This window comes from Lynx rufus, unplaced genomic scaffold, assembly GCF_022079265.1.
Source record: "Lynx rufus isolate CCGP_SWC_20201006 ecotype Redwood Valley unplaced genomic scaffold, mLynRuf1.p SCAF_2, whole genome shotgun sequence".
Classification (NCBI taxonomy): domain Eukaryota; kingdom Metazoa; phylum Chordata; class Mammalia; order Carnivora; family Felidae; genus Lynx; species Lynx rufus.
In genome coordinates this window covers 1,055,783-1,073,281 of record NW_025814834.1, presented here as the reverse complement: position 1 = coordinate 1,073,281, position 17,499 = coordinate 1,055,783, and the positions used below count along the sequence as shown (strand labels likewise).

Below are 17,499 nucleotides of genomic sequence, written 5' to 3'. Positions count from 1 at the left end.
CTCGCTTCCCGGATCCTTCCGCCAACAGGCGGCCCGACCTGCCGCCAAGCGCCGGGACGAGCGGCGCATTCTGGGAGGCGGTGCTGCATTCTGGGATCTGTAGTCCGCGGCCCGGACCTCGGCCCAAGAGCCTCTCCGGTCCCTTAAGCCCCGAACGCCCGCGAGTCCAAGCGGCCCCGACGCCCCAGCCCGAGCTGCACCGGCCAGAGGACACGAAGCCCGTCAGCCTCCCGTGAGTCTCCGCCGGGCGAGTTCGCACACACCTCCCGGGGAAAGAAAAGTGCCGCACGGCGATGGCACGGTCTCGCGAGAGCCGAGCTCGGGAGCCACGCCCCCGAGGGTGGGATACTGGGAATGCGTTTAGACTTCCGCCGCTCGAGTGCGATTGGGCCGCTGTGTCACGTGGCCCGGCGGTTACCGCGGCGACCGGACGGGCGCGCGCCGGGCCTCGCCCACCTTCCGGGTTGTCAATGGGAGCCCCGAGCGCCCAGGATGCGGGCGCCGGCCAGGGAGCTGTTCCGAGACGCCGACTTCCCCGCCTCGGACTCCTCACTGTTTTCCAGCTTCTCCACGCCGCTGGCCCAGTTCCGGGAGGACATCACGTGGAGGAGGCCCCAGGTGCGGCCCCTGGCGCGGCTCTCGAGCCGAGGGCCGGGCCCCGGGCGCTGCCTCCCGCGCCGTGCGCGGCGGGAGGGGTGGCCGCGTCTGCCGCGTCTGTCCCAGAAACGGGGAGGGTGGTCCGTCGGGAGGGAGCCCCTCGGAGCTCCGTGCCAGGTCCGTCCCGGGTGTGCGGGAGGGCCAGCGCCTGGCCCGCGCCTGTGAGAACTTGGTTCCGGAGGAGGCTCGGGGCCCGGCGACAGGGCCCACAAACCCAGCCCCGCTTCTGCCCCGACGGGCGCCTGACCGCACTTAGCTTCTGGTGTGCACGGCCCTCCTGGCCGCCAGCGGGCCTGCCCCGTTACTTGTGTTTGCTGGTATCTGCTACGCCTGTGGTCTTCTGGAAGGGTCAGACTGAGCCTACGAAGCAAAGTTGTTTAGGGCTTCGTGCACCTGCATTTTCAGATGTAAACGCTTTAAGGTGGCAATTTGCGGGGATGCTCCGGCCCAGTGCTCTGTTGATAATCCTTAGAAACAGTGTATCTGCCCAGTGAGACTTCTCAGGTACGACCCTCCCCCGTCTGCACGGACACAGCCTGCATGGCCAGCAGCCCTCAAAGCCAGAGCAGCTTGGGGCTGGCGACTGAGGCATTTGGGCAACACGGAAAGTGCCCGTTTGGTGTGGAAGGACGGGAGGGCCAAAGCATGAAGAGCCTCACAGGCCATGCCAGTGGAATTCGGGTTAAAAATGGATTCTAGGCCACTTGGAAGGCCACTGGGGGTTTTAGCAGAGGAGCGATTTGAGTGGGTTTATGTTTGAAGAAGCTCACTTTTACTGCTGGCTGGGCGGTGGATTGACCCGGCAAGCAAGCAGGCGGCCATCTCAGTAGTGATGCTCCTGGTAGCATGGCCACCTAGGATGGCTTCGGAGTGGGTGGGTTTGAGAAGTACTTTGGAGGGGGATTAACAGGTTTTGCTGACCAACTGGAAGTGGAGGGTGAGGATAAAGCCAAGCTCAGGAATGACTTCTAGACTTCGAGACTGAGCACCTGGGTGATGTGCTAGGCGACACGGGGAGGTGGGGGAGAGCTAGGGATGGAACTCTCGGGTTGGGTTTTGCTCTCTCAGGCGCAGACAGAGCTGTCAGAGGCAGGTGGGCATGAGAGTCGGGCACGCAGGAAGTTCTGGGCTAGAGGTTCCCTCTGGGAATGGGCACTGTCACAGGGCTCAGGGCCCTGAAGAGTGTCTCAGGAGAAAGTGGGGCTGGAGAAGAAGAGAGGGCTTGGAACTGAGCCCTGAGGGACCCTCACACTTCCGAGGGTGTCCAAGCAGGTGTCCTGGCAGGTAGCCGCGAGAAGCAGCCGGCAGTGAGGGAAAAGGACAAGCGGGGACACATGGAACCCTGGGAGCCAAGAGGGGACTGTGGGGAAGTGCAGGGGCTCAGCCACTGTTCTGATGCCTGCAGGTGCCAGGAAAGATGAGAACAGAGAGATGCCTGCTGGATTTGACCACACAGAGGTGACCGGCTCAGAGGCTAGAGGGGCCTATGCTGAGGGAGGAGGAAGTAATGAGCAGCTGTTTCAAGAAGTCTGCCAGTGAAGGGAAGCCTCAAGGGGAGCTAATGCAGGGGGGATGGTCTGTTAGAGAGGATGGGGGTTCTCTCTCCGTCTTCTGCTGGTGGGATTCTGCCTGTAGGGGTGAAAGGGGGGGGGTCATGGGAGGAACCCAGGCTCCGAAGACAAGAGGGGGTCAGGTCAGGTTGCTTCTGATGAAGCTTCTGGCAAGGTCATCAGCTCAGAGGGGCTCAGGCAAGAGGGGGGCAGTGTAGAAGTGTAGAGAAGAGGGAATAAAGTAGTCTGGGGAGTGGGCAATTAAGCCTTGGAGAGAAGGGTTTCGGTTTCCAGCAGTATGGAGGACCCATTTGAGATCTGCCAGTGTGGACTTAAGTGAAACCATTTTCTAGGCCAACAGTTAGCTGTTTGGAGAAGGGGGACGTGGGATCCATCCCGAGCTGGGGTTTTGCCACTTAACAAAGGTAGACAGAGAAGAGGACCCTAGAACCTAAGCCAGATGGGATGATGTGAAGCCAGGAGGGCTGACAGACGGAGGCCGCGGAGGCCAGCTGCTTCCCCTCCCCTCTTGGGCAATGCGGATGACCAGAAAAGCTCCTCCCCGGCGCCTGTCGCCTAGATCCCGTGTTCTTCGTTTTAAAGACTAGCCTTCAGACGAGGTGAACTCTTTATTTCAGGAGATCTGTGCCACACCCCGGCTGTTTGCAGATAACCCACAGGAAGGACAGGTGAAGCAAGGGCTGCTGGGAGACTGCTGGCTCCTGTGCGCCTGTGCTGCCCTGCAGAAGAGCCGGCGCCTCCTGGACCAGGTACCTGCGTCCGAGCGTGTTTCTCTTCTGCTCTGTCTTCCTGTCTGCCGAGCACAGGAAGGAAGCGGGAGGCGAGGCAGCCGAACCTCCTGTTCTGCGGGGCTCTGCTGAGGTCGCCCAGCATGGCTGGTGGAAAGGGAGGGCTCTGCTCACAGGCCCCAGGGGCTCCAAGGCACAGACACCGTGTCCCCCTCTCACCAGGGCTCCCCGGTGCTTTCTGCCCTGCCCTGCCCTCCAACACCCTTGGAGGGATGCACAGATGAGCAGGCCAGCCCAGAGTAGGAATGCCCCGGGTTTGGAGTAAGTTTTCCTAGCTGGTTGTTGTTGTTGTTTCTTAAACAAGCTTTGAATGCAAATTGGCAAAAGGTGATTAAAGTGGTTTCCGAGGCTGGGCGGCTAGCACAGGTGTAGGAGGGCTGCTCAGAGTGCTCCCCCAGGAGCACCACAGCTCTTTGTTTGGCTCGTCGCTAGAATGTTACTGATTAATGCAGCAAGGCTGACAGTGGTGACCCATCCAGAGCTCCTCCTGGGTCCCCAGGCCTTGCTAAGCACACCACAGTTGCTGGCATTTGTTCTCCGGGCCTCTCTGGCTTTGACCCCGGTTCATAAGTGAGAGCACGAAAACCACTGCTTTCGTGTTTGTAGCCGCTGAGGGGCAGAGCCAGGACCAGACAAGTGTGTCCGGGGCAAAGCCCACACCTGTGGGGTCACAGCACCAGAGCCAGCAGTGGACGGGCTGGCCCGGATCCCGAGGCACCAGCCTCCAGCCGGGGGGGTTGCTGTGCCCACGGTGACCTGCCGTCTGCCACCGGCTGTGCTGAAAATTGGGTCACTCGTGCCTGTAAAAGTCACGTTTGTTTTGGATTCAGGTCGAGTGCTTATTTGGGACAATAGGACATAATGGTTGGCTTTAAGCTTCTGGAGACACTCGGCTCCCTCAGTGTGGCCCCGAGATACGTACATTGAAAAGTCGGTTAGCTTTCCGTGGGATGATTAGGTTTCTGCAGACCGGCAGGGTCCCCTGGAACGGCTCTCATGAAGGTGCTTGGAGGGCGCTGCGTGCATTGCCTCTCACGGTCTCCTTTTGCCTTTCCCTGTGCACGGTAGGTCATTCCTCCAGGACAGCCGAGCTGGCTCGACCCAACGTACCGCGGCTCCTTTACCTGTCGAGTTTGGCGGTTTGGACGCTGGGTGGAGGTGACCATAGATGACCGTCTGCCTTGTCTTGCAGGGAGACTCTGCTTCTCCCGGTGCCAGAGAGAGGATGTGTTCTGGCTTCCCTTACTGGAGAAGGTCTATGCCAAGTACGCGTGCCGGAGGCTGGAGGGTCGGGGTGGGCAGGGAGCCACAGCGGCCTGAGTCCGCCCCCGGGAAGCACGTCCCCGCTCTCCCTGGGCTGCAGTGTCCTCCTCCGTTCCAGGGACCTGACAGCCGGGCTGGCGTGGGGACTGACTTGTCCAGAGACAGAAACTCTGAGACTCGGCCTGTGGTTTGCCCCATCCCCGGCCCGCTCCCCCTTTCTCCGCACTCATCTCGAAGTCGGGCATGAAGGCATCGCCTCCAGAGGGAGAGGGTGTGCGTTTCCCTCCCCTGGAAATGGTGGGAGGTGGGAGGCCACCCAGGTCGCAATGCTTGTTTAGCCTGGTCCTGCCTGAGACCACGACCCTCACCCGGGGTCTGAATCGAAGAAGCCTCCTCTTAGGATGCACATATCAGCTTGCCCAAAGAGGCTGCACCGATAGGCCTTAGCCCTAAGGGAGCGAGGAAGGCCTGCAGTGATATTGGTGCGAGTGAGTCCCTCCATCCCCTGGCCAGTGTGGGGTTTGATCTCGAGAGGCAAGTAGCGGGTGTTCACAGGCTTGCGCCCCGCACCGCCTCGTGCTGATGTCTGCCCTGGAGGCGGCAGGGCGTTGCTGGGCCGCTGTGCGTTACAGCCTTTGAGGGTCAGGTGATGCCTGGACTTGATGAGAATGAGGCAGGAGTAAAGAGAAGCAATCGAAGTGGTGGGCGAGGTGATCTGGGGGTGTTGGGTGTGGGGATGGAAGGGGCAGGGTACCCGGGCCAGAGGCTCACTGGCTGCGGTTGTCTCCCTAGGGTCTATGGGTCCTATGAGCACCTGTGGGCCGGGCAGGTGGCGGATGCCCTGGTGGACCTCACTGGTGGCCTGGCGGAAAGGTGGAGCTTGAAGGACTTGGCGAGGACCGGCGGCCGACAGGACAGGCCTGGCGGCTCAGAGCACAGGACTTGTCGGCAGCTACTCAGCCTCAAGGACCGGTGCCTGATAAGCTGCTCGGTGCTCAGTCCCAGAGCAGGTGAGACGCAAGCGGGGGGTGGGGGGGGGGCAGCGCGAGAGGCCCGCACACACGTGCGTCTTCTTCTTGCGGCCCCGTCAGGGCCGAGTGGAAAGCAAGACATTTATCCTTGAAAGCTGGTGTCTGGTGTGTGACTGTCCCCGCCACCCGTCCTTCTCTGGAGGGAGGTGTCCCTTGCTCCCCGACTCACCGCTAGGGTGAGGCCGGAGCCCTGCGGGCGGCCGCCGTGTGGAGACTTCGTAGGAGATGGGTGGCGGCAGCATCTGGGGCCGGCTGGCGACCTGGCGGAGTCAGCACTGAGGCTTCCGCCTTGGCGGTCCTCGCACTCGTCAGAGAAAGCTTGTTGAAAGGAAAACAACACGCAAACAGAGCTCCGTTGAGTTTTTCGCGGACTTTAGTAGGTCTTTCCCACCAACACGTGTGTGTTTTGCATTTTGCACCGTATGCCATTTTCTCAGGTGCCATGTAAACTGTCAGTGTCAGTTCCGTTCGCAGATCTGCTGTGGTTTTCTTACTCTTTCCCTTAACGTCAGACCTTTAAGGTCTTTTCGGTTTCTCGCGTTATAGACGGCATTACTGAACGTGTTCATATTTGAGAGCGTCCAGGATGAACTTCACTATGAAAATCATAATGACCCCAGAATAGGGACATTGAAATAAATGGACACGTGTGGACAATTCAGTTGCCCGGCCTGTGCTGAGGGCTGGGTCTGCCCCACCCCCCCCCCCGTGTGGGAAACGAGGGAAGCCCGCGGAAGCCTGTGCGTGACACAGCGTTAGAACCTTCCCTGAGTCTTGGCATCAGCTGCCCCCAGGGTGGGTGGGGTCAGTTCTTGGCGCTCCAGGCTTTGCAGAAGCCCCTAGGCAAAGAGGGGGCTGCGGGAGGTCATCGGGATCCCCCTGGAGCGTCTCAGGGCTGAGGACTGAGGCAGACCCCGAGAGTGGAGGCTATAATGCCGTTGTAAATAAAGCTTTTCAAGACATTCCTGGGGTTTCTTCTCCTTTCTGGACTGCCACCCCCCTTCCCAGGTTGGAGTTCCTTCACTCTTCGGCCCCTCCTTTTGCATGTCTGTTTGTCCCAAGGGCTCTGGGCAAATGGGGTGGTTTCCTCTCTGGAGCCTCCGGTCCCCCTGCCCTACACCACGTGTTTCCTCCAGCAGTACCTGCTGTGCGATGCCGCCCGAGCCAGCCTCGCTGGGAGGTCACAGACCTGCCGCTGACAGTGCTGGTGGCAGCACCAGGGGCCCTGTGCCCCTTGTCGGTCGGCCAGCCGGCCGGCCATCCTCTCTCGTCCGCCCAGGCAAGGACCGAGCCACCGAGAAGGGAATGAGCTGCCGGGCCTGTGGCCGCGGAGCCAGAGTCCAGACCCGGGTCCTTCACCGTGGCTCTGCCGTGGCGAAGGCCGCTCCTAAGCTTGCTTGTCCACAGGGTCGGGAAAGGAGCCCCACTGGTCCGTGGGGATCTGGGTGCTGGTGTGGCCGCAGCAGGGTGGGCTGGAGCAGCCCGCGGGGAAGGAGACAGACCCGTGGGTCTGCTCGGCTTGGGGACTCCCTGCCCACATCCCAGCCGTGTCTCTCCCAGGTGCCAGGGAGTTGGGGGAGTTTCATGCCTTCATTGTGTCGGATCTGCGAGAGCTCCGGGGGCGGACTGGCCAGGCCATCCTGCTGCTGCGCATTCAGAACCCCTGGGGCCGGCGGTGCTGGCAGGGGCCCTGGAGAGAGGGGTGAGTATGGGCGAGGCCAGAACGAGACTGCCGTCAGGCAGGCCGGGAGGGTGGGGCCCCGAGCGGCAACTCAGAGCTGTGTGTGTCACAACCGCGTATGTCCCGGGCTCTGGTGCCGTGGCTCGTGGCAGACCGTTCATAGCTGGTCAGGACGGTGCATGCTTGGTCTCCAGCAAGGCCCTCCTGGCACCACCTCCGGTCCCCTGAGTCCTGTGCTTGGCCCCAGACAACCTTAGGAGGCCGGTGTCGTGCATGGTGCCGGGACCGAGGCAACCCTAGACCCTGGGGTCCCGTCTCGAGGGTGCCCACGGAAGGGTAGGTGCCCCATCGGGCTGCGGGTGACAGGGACATGTGAGTGCTCAGCTTTCTGACCTTCACTGGTGCTGGGAACCTGGATTGAATGAGGGTGCTGGACCCGCTCCCCGTGGCCGGCCGTGGCCGGTCAGCAGATCCGACGCTTGCCCCCGAGCCCAGGCTGGTGGCAGCTCCACCCGAGTCGATCAAGCACATCTCTCGTTCACCTGCTCGGGGACACCGCTCTGGGGAGATGTGTCTAGAGACGGGGGCCCTCGGGGAAGGACAGAGGTGACTGCCTGCGGAAGGGCCAGCGTGGAGCCACCCGAGCCGGCAGGGCACAGGGCTCCTCGGTCAGTGTCGTCCGCTCTCGGATGAGAGGCCCCTCTGAAGTGCCGTGTCTTCCAGGGGCGAAGGGTGGAGCCGGGTGGACCCGGCGGATGAGGCTACACTGCTGTCCCAGCTGCAGGAAGGGGAGTTCTGGGTGGAAGAGGAGGAGTTCCTCCAGGAGTTTGACGAGGTCACCGTGGGCTTCCCGATCACGGAGGCTGGCCACCTACAGAGCCTCTACTCAGGTAAGGGGAGGCCCGCACGCTGGGGGAAGCCCGTACCCTGGGGGAGGCCCGCACGCTCACCCTGGGGGAGGCCTGGTGGGGTGGGGCGGGGGGGCGGCAAGCCGCATGGGCTCTGCCTTCGGAAGTCAGGGCTGAGCGGAGCCCGCGTCCCTCTGGGGGCCCCTGGGCACCAGCCTGGCCACAGGCCCCAATCTGCTTCCTTCAGTGCAGAGAGATGGTTCCACTTCCTCCCGTCCCTGGCAGCTCAAGGTGTTGGGAGGCACGGGGCTCCCTCCTATAGGGTGCCGTGGCTGGTGTTGGTGAGAGTGGCAGGAAGGGCGGCATGGGAGCCCTTTCCTGGAGCTGATGCTTGGTTCTCCGTCTAGAAAAGGAGCTGTGCCACACTCAGGAGCTACCCGGGGCCTGGGTCAAGGGGCAGTCTGCAGGAGGCTGTCGGAACAACAGCGGCTTTCCCAGCAACCCCAAATTCTGGCTGCGGGTCTCGGAACCAAGCGAGGTGTATGTTACCGTCCTGCAGAGACCCAGGGTGCGCACAGCAAACTGGGCAGGCCGGGCTCGGGCACCGTTGAGGGACAACCGTGCCTCATGGACCCCGGCCAGCCTCCCGGGCAAGGACTACCAGGCCGTGGGCCTGCATATCTGGAAGGTAATTCTACCTGGGTCCCAGCTCCCTGCTCAGGGCCTAGGGGCGCTAGGACAAGAGTGACACCGGTGACCGCCAGGAGCCTCAGGTGTCCCCCGCCTACCCCAGGGTCATACACCAGCTGGCGCTCCCACAGACCCGGCCCCGCCTAACGCAGCCGGCCTCCGTCAGACAAAGGGGCACGAAAAGAAAAGCAGCCGGTGGCGGAACCCGCCGGAGGGACCAGGGCACAGCCCTGTCTCGATCCCCCTCTGCTCTCCCCAGAGCGGGAGGGCTTGGAGGCTCGCATCTGGGACAGGGCCACTGACCCCTGGGGCCGAGTGAGAGCCCTGGGTTGGTGGGCGCTTTGAGCCGTCCCCTGCCGTGCTGGGGTGGGGCCCACAGGTCCGGGCGGTTTCTTTGTGCTGGGTGAAGGCGGCAGGCCGGTCTCGGGACGTTGGCACGCGGGCCCCCTCTCTGCAGGTGGAGAAGCGGCGGGTCAGCCTGCCCAGGGTCCTGTCCACGCCCCCCGTGGCTGGCACTGTGTGCCACGCCTACGACCGGGAGGTCCACCTCCGCTGTGAACTCGGCCCCGGCTACTACCTGGCTGTCCCCAGCACCTTCCTGAAGGACGTGCCGGGGCAGTTTCTGCTCCGGGTCTTTTCCAGTGGGAGAGTCTCCCTCAGGTGAGAGGGGCAAGTGGGGTCTCCAGGCCGCACTCCCTCGAGGGCCTCAGCGGAGGAGGGGGGAGCGGCCCGGGCGGCTTCCTGCGGTCCGTGTGCGTCTGCGGCCCATGACAGCCGGGTCCTCCTGTGTGTCTCCCCCGGGCAGTGCCATCAAGCCGGCGACCGCGAGCCCTGCCTCTGGGGAGGCCCTGCCCGCAGGGGAGTGGGAGACCGTGCAGCTGCGGGGCTCTTGGAGAATCGGCCAGACGGCGGGGGGCAGCAGGAACTTCGCCTCCTACCCTACCAACCCTTGCTTCCCCCTCTCGGTCCCCGAGGGCGCAGGGCCCCGCTGCATCCGAATCACTCTGCGCCAACACTGCCGTGACAGCGAGTGCCACCCCATCGGCTTCCACGTCTTCCAGGCAAGCCCTTCCTGTCCCGGGGGGTAGGCGGGCACAGGGCGGCCCTCGGGGGCGCTGGTCCACACAGGCGGCCAGGCCGGACAGAGAGGCCCGGACGCGGTCACGTGGGCACAGCCAGGCTGGCTGGTCCCGTACAAGATCCGTCTCTGGGTTTCGTGAAGTCTGTAATTCACTGGGGTCATAGGTCAGCTTAGAACCCTGGCTCAGAACAAGCGTCACGAGGTCAGGTCTGCTCCCTAGAACCGTGCCTCCCGCCCAGGAGACCCGACGGCGTGCCCCAGGAAAGGCGGTCCGCCAGGAGCCGCCCCGAAGCCATGACGCAGTTCATGGCACAGGTTCGCGGGGAAGAACAGGAAAGGGAGCCCACCCGCCCACAGAGCCGGCGTGAGGGCCTGGCAGACAGATGCCCCCGATCGCAGTTGCTCAGGTGATTCTCAGAGCAGAGAGCTGTCCCCCCGCGGTAGGAGAGGAGGCTGTGTTGAGGCCGGAGTAGGGCCAGCACGTCACAGACGCCACCCCAAACCTCCCTCCACCTCCGTCTGCCCGCCCTGTGTTGTAACGCAGCCGGGACAAGCCCAGCAGACCTGTAGTTGGAGGAAGGGGGACAAGTGCGGTGCCAGAGGTCAGGGGTCGTAAGCCCAGACTCCACGGGGATGAAGTGGCTCCCAGCTCACATTTGTGCCCCTGCTGGGGGCCCCGCTTCATGCTGGGTGCCGAGGAGGGCATGGGCCAGGAGGGCAGCCTGGAGCCGTGTCCTGGGCGCCGTTGTGGGGTGGGCACACAGAGCCCGGGGTGCAGATGATATGAAGGAAGGGTAGGAATTTCTCTGGTTGAGAAGCTTCTGTACCCTTGGGAGGACACTGTGCTCCCCAAGAGCTGAGGGCTCATTCTGGAGCTTCGCTGCCCCCGGGCTGCCAGCGGGGCACCCAGGAGCTTCGATACAAGTGCCAGTGCCAGGAGCCGGTCAGACAACCCTCAGGACAGAGGCCTGGGCAGTGGTGGTCGTGGCGGTCCCCCACGCCTGATGGGGCCGCCCGCCTGACAAGGGCGGTGGGGCCTCGGTGAGTGTGAGCCCAGCTTCTCCAGCTTGGTGGCCCTTCCTCCCTGGAAAAGGGAGTGTGACGTGGGAGACGTCACCGTGAGATCCGGGCAGACTGCACCGGGCGCCTCCCCACCCTGGACACCCCGGCCTCGGAAAGGGAGTGCGGTCCCGAGACTGGGAAGGACTTGGTGGCCGTGGCAGCCCAGCGGACAGCCCCACCCCCCGACCCCGTCTGAGCCCACGCCTCCGCCAGGTTCCGGTGGATGGCGGGAGCCAGGGCGCGTCCCTCCGGCTGCTCCAGGACCCTCTGCTAAGCTGTGTGCCACACTGCTACGCCCAGGAAGTGAGCCGGCTCTGCCACCTGTCGGCGGGGACCTACAGGATCGTGCCCTCCACCTACCTGCCAGACACAGAAGGGGCCTTCACGGTGACCATCGCCACCAGAATAGACAGGTGGGGCTCCGGGGCTGGGGGTGGCCCTCAGTGTCTTAGTATTCACCTGCCTGTTCTCTCCCGCCTGCCCTGCTTGCCCCAGCGCTTGTCTGTCCCCGCAGAGCAGCAGCGGGCAGGGCGTGAGCCTTGGGACCCCTCCTTGCCTGGGAGTCTGGGGGGGAGCGTGGCTGCTCTCGAGCTGGGCGCCAGGAGGCCGACCGTGTCTTCTCTCCCGCAGGCGCTCCATTCACAGCCAGGAAAGGCTGGGGCAGCTTCTCCAGGAGGTACGTGTGGGGCCTAGGGCAGAGGGCCACCCCATTACTCTGCCTCGAGGCCGCCTGGCGCCCTAGGGTCTGAATTACCCCAGCTTCCCCCCAGAGGCCAGGCTGCAGGCCAGGCTGTGCCCGGGGACACCGGCACACCGGTGTGTGAACATGGGGGCCACCAGGCAGAGCCCCTCAGCAACCGAGAGCCCGGGGCTGCAGTCCCAGCGCCTGGCAGTGCTGCTCGGAGGAGGGCGGCCCTGCCCAGACCTCGCCGTCTCTCGTCCTGCAGGCCTCCTTCATGGCAGTTATGAAAACCTAACTGGGTGACCCCCGTGTCGGCTCCGGTGACTGGGGGGTGAGAGGCCCCCTCCCACGGTGCCACCAGCCTCCCTGCTGTGGCTCACAGCCCCGAGTCGGACGGCTGCACGTGCCCGCGGGTCCTGCAGGGAGGTGGCCGTGGGGCGAAGCAGGTGCCTCGGAAAAGCAAAAACCGCTGCATCGGGCGTCCTTGTTCCGTGGCGCTGAGGCCGGAGAGCCTCCCAGAGACCCTCGGCGGCATCTGTCCCCGGCTCCGGAGAGAGGCCTCACAGGGGACAAGAGTGCGTCAGGACAAATCTTGTTTAGAACTAGTTATTACGGCAGACGTTTTTGGGAAGAAACTTTATGAATAAACGTGAGTACTGAGCGGTTTGCGGAGCCTCGTCTCGGGGAGCCGCAGGCCGAGTCCACTCTCCCTGAGGAGCAGGGGAAGGCCCGGGCCCTGCGCTCCCTCGGGGCCCTGCTGGCCTGGGAGGCGGGCAGGCCGCTTGAGGACGCAGTGGGTGGTGGGAGCCTGGAGGGTCGTGGAGGGGCCGTGGGCGCCCGCCCCGTGACGGGAGCAGGAGGGAGCAGCCCAGGGCAGCACCTTGGTGCCGGCCACGTCGTCCGCCCTGTCCCTGCTGGGCCTTACCCCGCCTGGGCGTCCGGAGGGACTCTCGGCCTCGGCCTCCCTTCCGTTTGGAGGTGCCAGATGCAGTCGTTCGCTCTCGACGTGGGAGGAGGCGTCCCCGGGGGCGCCGGGCCTCTGACCGGTTGGACGCGGTCAGCCCCGGTCTCGGCCGGGCCTCTCTCCCCACCCCCGCTGCTTCCCTGACTGGCCAGCGCCGTGGCGTCGCCGTCCTCACCTTCCAAAGGAGGGCTGGGGGCCGCGACACAGGCCCGAGGAAGACCTCGCTGCCCCACGCCCCTTCGCGTGTGAGCAAGACCCCTCGCGGTGACCAGTTCTCTGGGGTCGAGTGGAGGACGGAGGGGCTCCAGGATCTGGAGGTGCCACGGATGGAGAGGCAGCCTGGCAGAGGCGGCCAGACACCAGCCGGGCTTCCAGGACGTGGCTGGGCCGGTGGGGCACGGGCCGTGGCCCCCGCACCAGAGGAGGCTCGTGCCCTCCTGGCCGCCAGCCCCCTGGGCCTGCGCCAGCTTGTGGTTCCGTCGCATGGTTCCTCCGTGGGAGGCAGAGCTGAAGGAGACCTCACCCCCAGGGCATCCTCAACAGGCAGGCAGGCCCGGCTGTCCTGGGCGTGGCCGCCTCCCTCCGACCAAGTGACCTCCAGAAGTAGCTTGTGTTCTCTGGGCTTCGATGTCCTTGCTGAACACGTGTCCGAGCCCTGGCCATACTCAGTGTGCCCCCATGTCTGCCCTGGAGTCCTTGGCCTGGAAGGGCCTGTGGGGTGGGCACCAGCGGGGCTCATTCTGCTGAGGACAAGAGTGACCGAAAGAGGGCTCTTGCCCGCTCCCACCCCACAGGAGGACCCGATGCACGGGCGACTTCCAGTCTCCGTCAGCCACCTGACGTTGGCCCCCCACCCAGCCCGGTGTGAGCTGGGGCTGCAGACCACAGACCCCACGGGGTCCGGGCCGGTGTGCTGCTGTCTCACCCGTCCTCTGTATTGACCTGAGCCCCGCCTCGGACCCGGCCCGTGGCCCCGGGGAGCTGGGCAGCAGCAACCAGCCACGCCCTGGAGGCCTGGTTCTGTGGACGGGCCGGTGGGGGACTGCTCGGGTGAACGGCCTCCCTCCTGTGTCCGGGGGCCCTGGCAGACCCCTGACGGGCAGGTCTGGGTGTGTGCGTGTGGGAACGCCACCTTTTCGGGCCTTCCCAGCAGACTTTGCCCCACACCGCCTGTTTGGTTTCTCGTTTCCACTTCCTGCTTGGGGCAGGTGGACCGTGCCTTCTCCATGGGAGCCGTGTCCTACCCAGTCCTGGCCCTGGGTCTGCTCTCGTTGTCCTCGCCTGCCCTCCTTCCCCTGGGCCTGGGTCAGCTTTGGGGGCCGCAGGGGTCCTGGGCGAGTATCAGGATCCTGGTGTCCTCAGAGCGGCAGTCAGGGAGAGGGCCTGGCTGGGTCTGGGCTTCCGGGGCGAGAGGAAGGACAGAGCTGGAGTGAACGGGACAGGGCCAGCCAGACGGGGCCAAGGTTCTCAGATGCTCCAGCCTCTTTCCTCTCTGTCTCTCTCTCCATTAATAATCATTTTTTTCTCACTCAGTGTCCCGTGTCTGCATCATTTGGTTTTACTGGATTTTTTTTTTCTCTGTAATATTTAACAGATTTAAGCTAGATACGCTGCCTTTTGAAATGAACAGAAGAGTCATTTTTTCCTAGGGACACTTTGGGGGCTTTTTGGACCCCAACACAAGGCCTTGGACGTGACTGCTCCATCAAGGGGAGGGTCGTTGCTGGTTTTGAGGATGAACTTTAAGGGGCAGGCTGGGCCTTCCAGCACCCAGGAGTACTCAACTCAGCGGCTCTGGGGCCCCGTCCCTCCCCAGGGGACCTCAGACGCAGGGCTCTGGCTGGGACCCTCTGGCTGTGCCTCTGGTTCCCAGCAAGCACAGGCTGTTTCTGCACAGACAGGACAGTCTGGCCTGGGAGCCGGCTCACTCAGCGTCCTGGGGAACTCAGACCATGGAGTTTTAGTCAGGACCGTGCTTATGCTTGGTTCCCTAAAGCACCTCCCCTCCAGGGCTGGGGCTCAGGCCATACACAGCCTCAGCTGCCTGTCCCTTCACAAATCACCCAAGAGGGGAGGCTGATGGATCAGGAAACAGCTTTGGCTTGGACTGGGCTGGCTGGTCTATCAGGGGCCGGTCCTAGTCCCTTGTGGGTTCCTGGTGCCTGGGCAGGTGTGACGCTGGGGCACCATGACGTGTGTGTGTGTGTGCGCGCGCGCGCGCGCGCTCACGCGCACGCAATCTGACTGACGTGGTCTCATCCCTCACCCCCCAAGGCCTATTGAGAAGACCCACCAGCACCAACACATCCCTCTCCACTACCCTGATCCCCTGTCCCTTCATTCTGAAGTCCCTCTGTGAGTGTGTGGGGGGTGCTATGGATGGGGCTCAGATGCCCAGTACCCTGCCCTTGAGGACTGTCTGCACACAGATCATCTGGACGGTACTGATGATGAGGGATAGATGATGCATTGATGTGTAGGGGTGGCCCTTGATCAGCCTGGGGTCAGCAGTGCAGGGCAAGCAGGGGCTGGCAGAGGAGTTGAGCAGCCTCAGGAAATGGAAAGAAGCTCTCTGTGCCTGCAGTGCGGCAAGTAGGCTCAGCAACTGTGGCAGGAGCTAAGGCTGGAAAAGTAGGTAAGGGTCTTGAGGTCCATTTAAGGAGCTTGGGTCTCACATCCTGGGTGGTAAGGAGCCACTACACAGTTTTTAAGCAGGACCTGATAGGTGTATATGTGACTTCTCTCTCTGGTCGAAGTCTCTAGATGGGGAGGGGACCAAATAGAAGGCTGTTGCAGACATCAAGAGACAGATGATGGTGTCCTGGCCAGAAGGGAGGTAGGAGAGGCAGAGAGAAGAGGTCACTGTTGAGCTACATTTAGAAAGCAAAAGCAGCAGAACATGATGCTTGATGTTTAAGTAGATTGATCGCCTAGAGCAACATGAAGAGAATTGATACCTTCAAATCCATGAACATGGTATACCTGCCCATTTTTTGAGGTCTTCCTTAATTTCTCTCAGCAATATTGCGTGTCCTGGAGCATAGATATTTTGCACTTATTCTTACCTGCTTTGTTTTCCAACACTTACAAATTATATTGTATGTTAGGTTTCATTTTTCTAATTTTTTTTTTGCTAGTATATAGGAATACATTTTTTGTACATTATTTTGTGTCCTATAGCCTTGTTAATTCACTTATTCATAGTTTGGGGGTTGGGTTGTTGTTTTTTGTTTGGTTTTGGTTTTGATTTGTAAATGTCTTAGGATTTTCTACATACAGAATTACGTCACATGTGAAAACAGAAAGCTCTGTTTCTTCCTTTCTTACCTGAATTCACTTTTTTTCTTGCTTTATTTCTGGAGGCTCGGACCTCCAATACCATTTTGAGTAAAAGTGATGAGAGCCACTTTCCGTGTTCCTGATCACAGTAGGAAAGCACTCAGTCTTTCACCATTAGGTATGATTTTTTTTTTTTTGTAGATGTTCTTTATCAGACTGAGGGAATTTCCCCCTATCCCTAGTTTTTGAGAGTTTCTATCAGAAACAGATGTTGAATTTTATCAAGTGATTTTCTTCCATTATATAAATGCAAGGAAGATCGGAGGAGATGACTATATAAATGTTCCCCTTTATTAATGTAGTCAATTATATTGGTTGGCATTGTGATGTTAAAACAAACCTTATATCCTCAGGATACTTGTGTGCAACGTATTATTTGTTTTATACATTGCTGGATTCAGTTAATATATTTTAAAGAATTTTTATATCTGTGTTCATACATGACATTGTTCTGTATTTTTGTTTTCTTGTAATATCTTTGTTCAGGTTTAGAATGAGGGTATACCTTGCTTTTGAAAACGAGTTTTAAGAAGTGTTCTCCTTCTTTACGTTCTGAAAGTGCTAAGGATTGATATTATTTTATTCTTAAATGTTTGGTAGAATTCACCAGTGACACCATCGGGGTTGGGGGTTTCTTTGTGGGAAAGTTTTAGATTATGAATTCAACAACTTTAATAAATATAGACTATTCAGATTTTCTATTTCTTGTACAAATTTTGACAAGCTGTGACTTTTAAGAAATTTGTGCATTTCAGAGCACCTGAGTGACTCAGTTGATTTCACCTCAGGTCATGATCTCACCGTGAGTGGGACTGAGCCCCACATCAGACTCTGCACTGACAGGAGGGAACCTGCTTAGGATTCTCTCTCTCTCCTCTCGCTGCCCCTCTCCTGCTTTCTCTCTCTCTTAAAATAAATAAATACACTTAAAAAAATAAATTTGTGCATTTCAACTGAGTTGTCAAATATATTTGCATGACATTATTAATGACGTTCTTTTATTATTCTAATGTCGGTAGGATCTGAACTGATGCTTTCTCTTTCATTTCTGATATTAGTAATTTGTGGGGTGTTTTTTACCTTGATCAGTGTAGCCCTAGGTTTATCAACTTCATTGATCTTCTCAAGAAAACCAACTTTCAGTTTATTGATTTTATCTGTTATTTTTGTATTATATTAAATTTCTACTTTTTTAATTTCCTTTCTTCTACTCACTTCATTTTAATTTGTTGTTTTTATCCTAGGTTCCCAAAGTGGAATCTTAGATCAATGATTTTAGGCCTTTTCTCTTTTCTAATATAAGCACTCAAAGCTACACATTTTCCTCTAAACATGGCCTTAGCTTTGTCTCATAAACATTGGTAAATTGTGTTTTCATTGCCATTTAGTTCAAAATATTTCCTAGTTTCCCTTTGATTATTTATTTGGCCCTTGAGTTAATTATGTTGTTTAAGTTCCATATATTTGGGCATTCTTCAGATATCTTGTATCTTTTTGTTATTTCTAATTGCATCATATTCAGAGAACGTACTCTATATGATTTAATTCCTTTTAATTGTATTGAGACATAAGTTGTGGCCTAGTGTTTGGCCTATTTTAGAGAATGTTCATATGTGCACATGAAAGGATTACATACTCCTTTTGGGCACACCGTTCTCTAAGTATCAGCTTGGACAAGCTGATTGTTGTTCAAGTCAGCTATATCCTTATTTGTTTTCTCTCAGTTACTGAGAGAAGAATGTCAGAATAACCCATTGCAGTTGTGGATTTTTCTATTTATCCTGCTAGTTCTGTTAATTTACTTCCCATATTTTGAACCTCCGAAATTAGGTAATACACATT

The 17,499-nt window shown here is 59.6% G+C and overlaps 1 protein-coding gene across 4 annotated transcripts; it reads left to right on the top strand.

Moving 5' to 3' along the window:
• The first annotated feature begins 293 nt into the window (after positions 1 to 293).
• CAPN10 (calpain 10) lies at positions 294 to 16,351 on the top strand. Of its 4 annotated transcripts, XM_047083518.1 has the most exons (13): positions 294 to 618; positions 2,063 to 2,115; positions 2,846 to 2,977; positions 4,085 to 4,281; positions 5,072 to 5,289; positions 6,871 to 7,012; positions 7,715 to 7,881; positions 8,247 to 8,527; positions 8,987 to 9,189; positions 9,335 to 9,590; positions 10,886 to 11,085; positions 11,303 to 11,348; positions 11,620 to 16,351. In XM_047083518.1, the coding sequence occupies exons 1-13, from the start codon at positions 294 to 296 to the stop codon at positions 11,647 to 11,649; spliced, it is 2,250 nt and encodes a 749-aa protein (XP_046939474.1). In that variant the 3' UTR covers positions 11,650 to 16,351. The 4 variants fall into 4 exon arrangements, with proteins under 4 accessions (XP_046939474.1, XP_046939476.1, XP_046939475.1 ...); XM_047083519.1 differs by lacking the exon at positions 2,063 to 2,115 and having other exon boundaries at positions 446 to 618; XM_047083520.1 differs by lacking the exons at positions 2,063 to 2,115; positions 2,846 to 2,977 and having other exon boundaries at positions 442 to 618; positions 4,209 to 4,281.
• Positions 16,352 to 17,499: the final 1,148 nt, after the last annotated feature.

Coding starts and splice junctions, on each gene's coding strand:
- CAPN10 (XM_047083518.1), top strand. CDS start 294: ATGGCACGGTCTCGCGAGAGCCGAGCTCGGGAGCCACGCCCCCGAGGG. Junction 7,013..7,714: donor CAGGGGCCCTGGAGAGAGGG/GTGAGTATGGGC, acceptor CGTGTCTTCCAG/GGGCGAAGGGTGGAGCCGGG. Junction 9,190..9,334: donor AGTGGGAGAGTCTCCCTCAG/GTGAGAGGGGCA, acceptor TCCCCCGGGCAG/TGCCATCAAGCCGGCGACCG.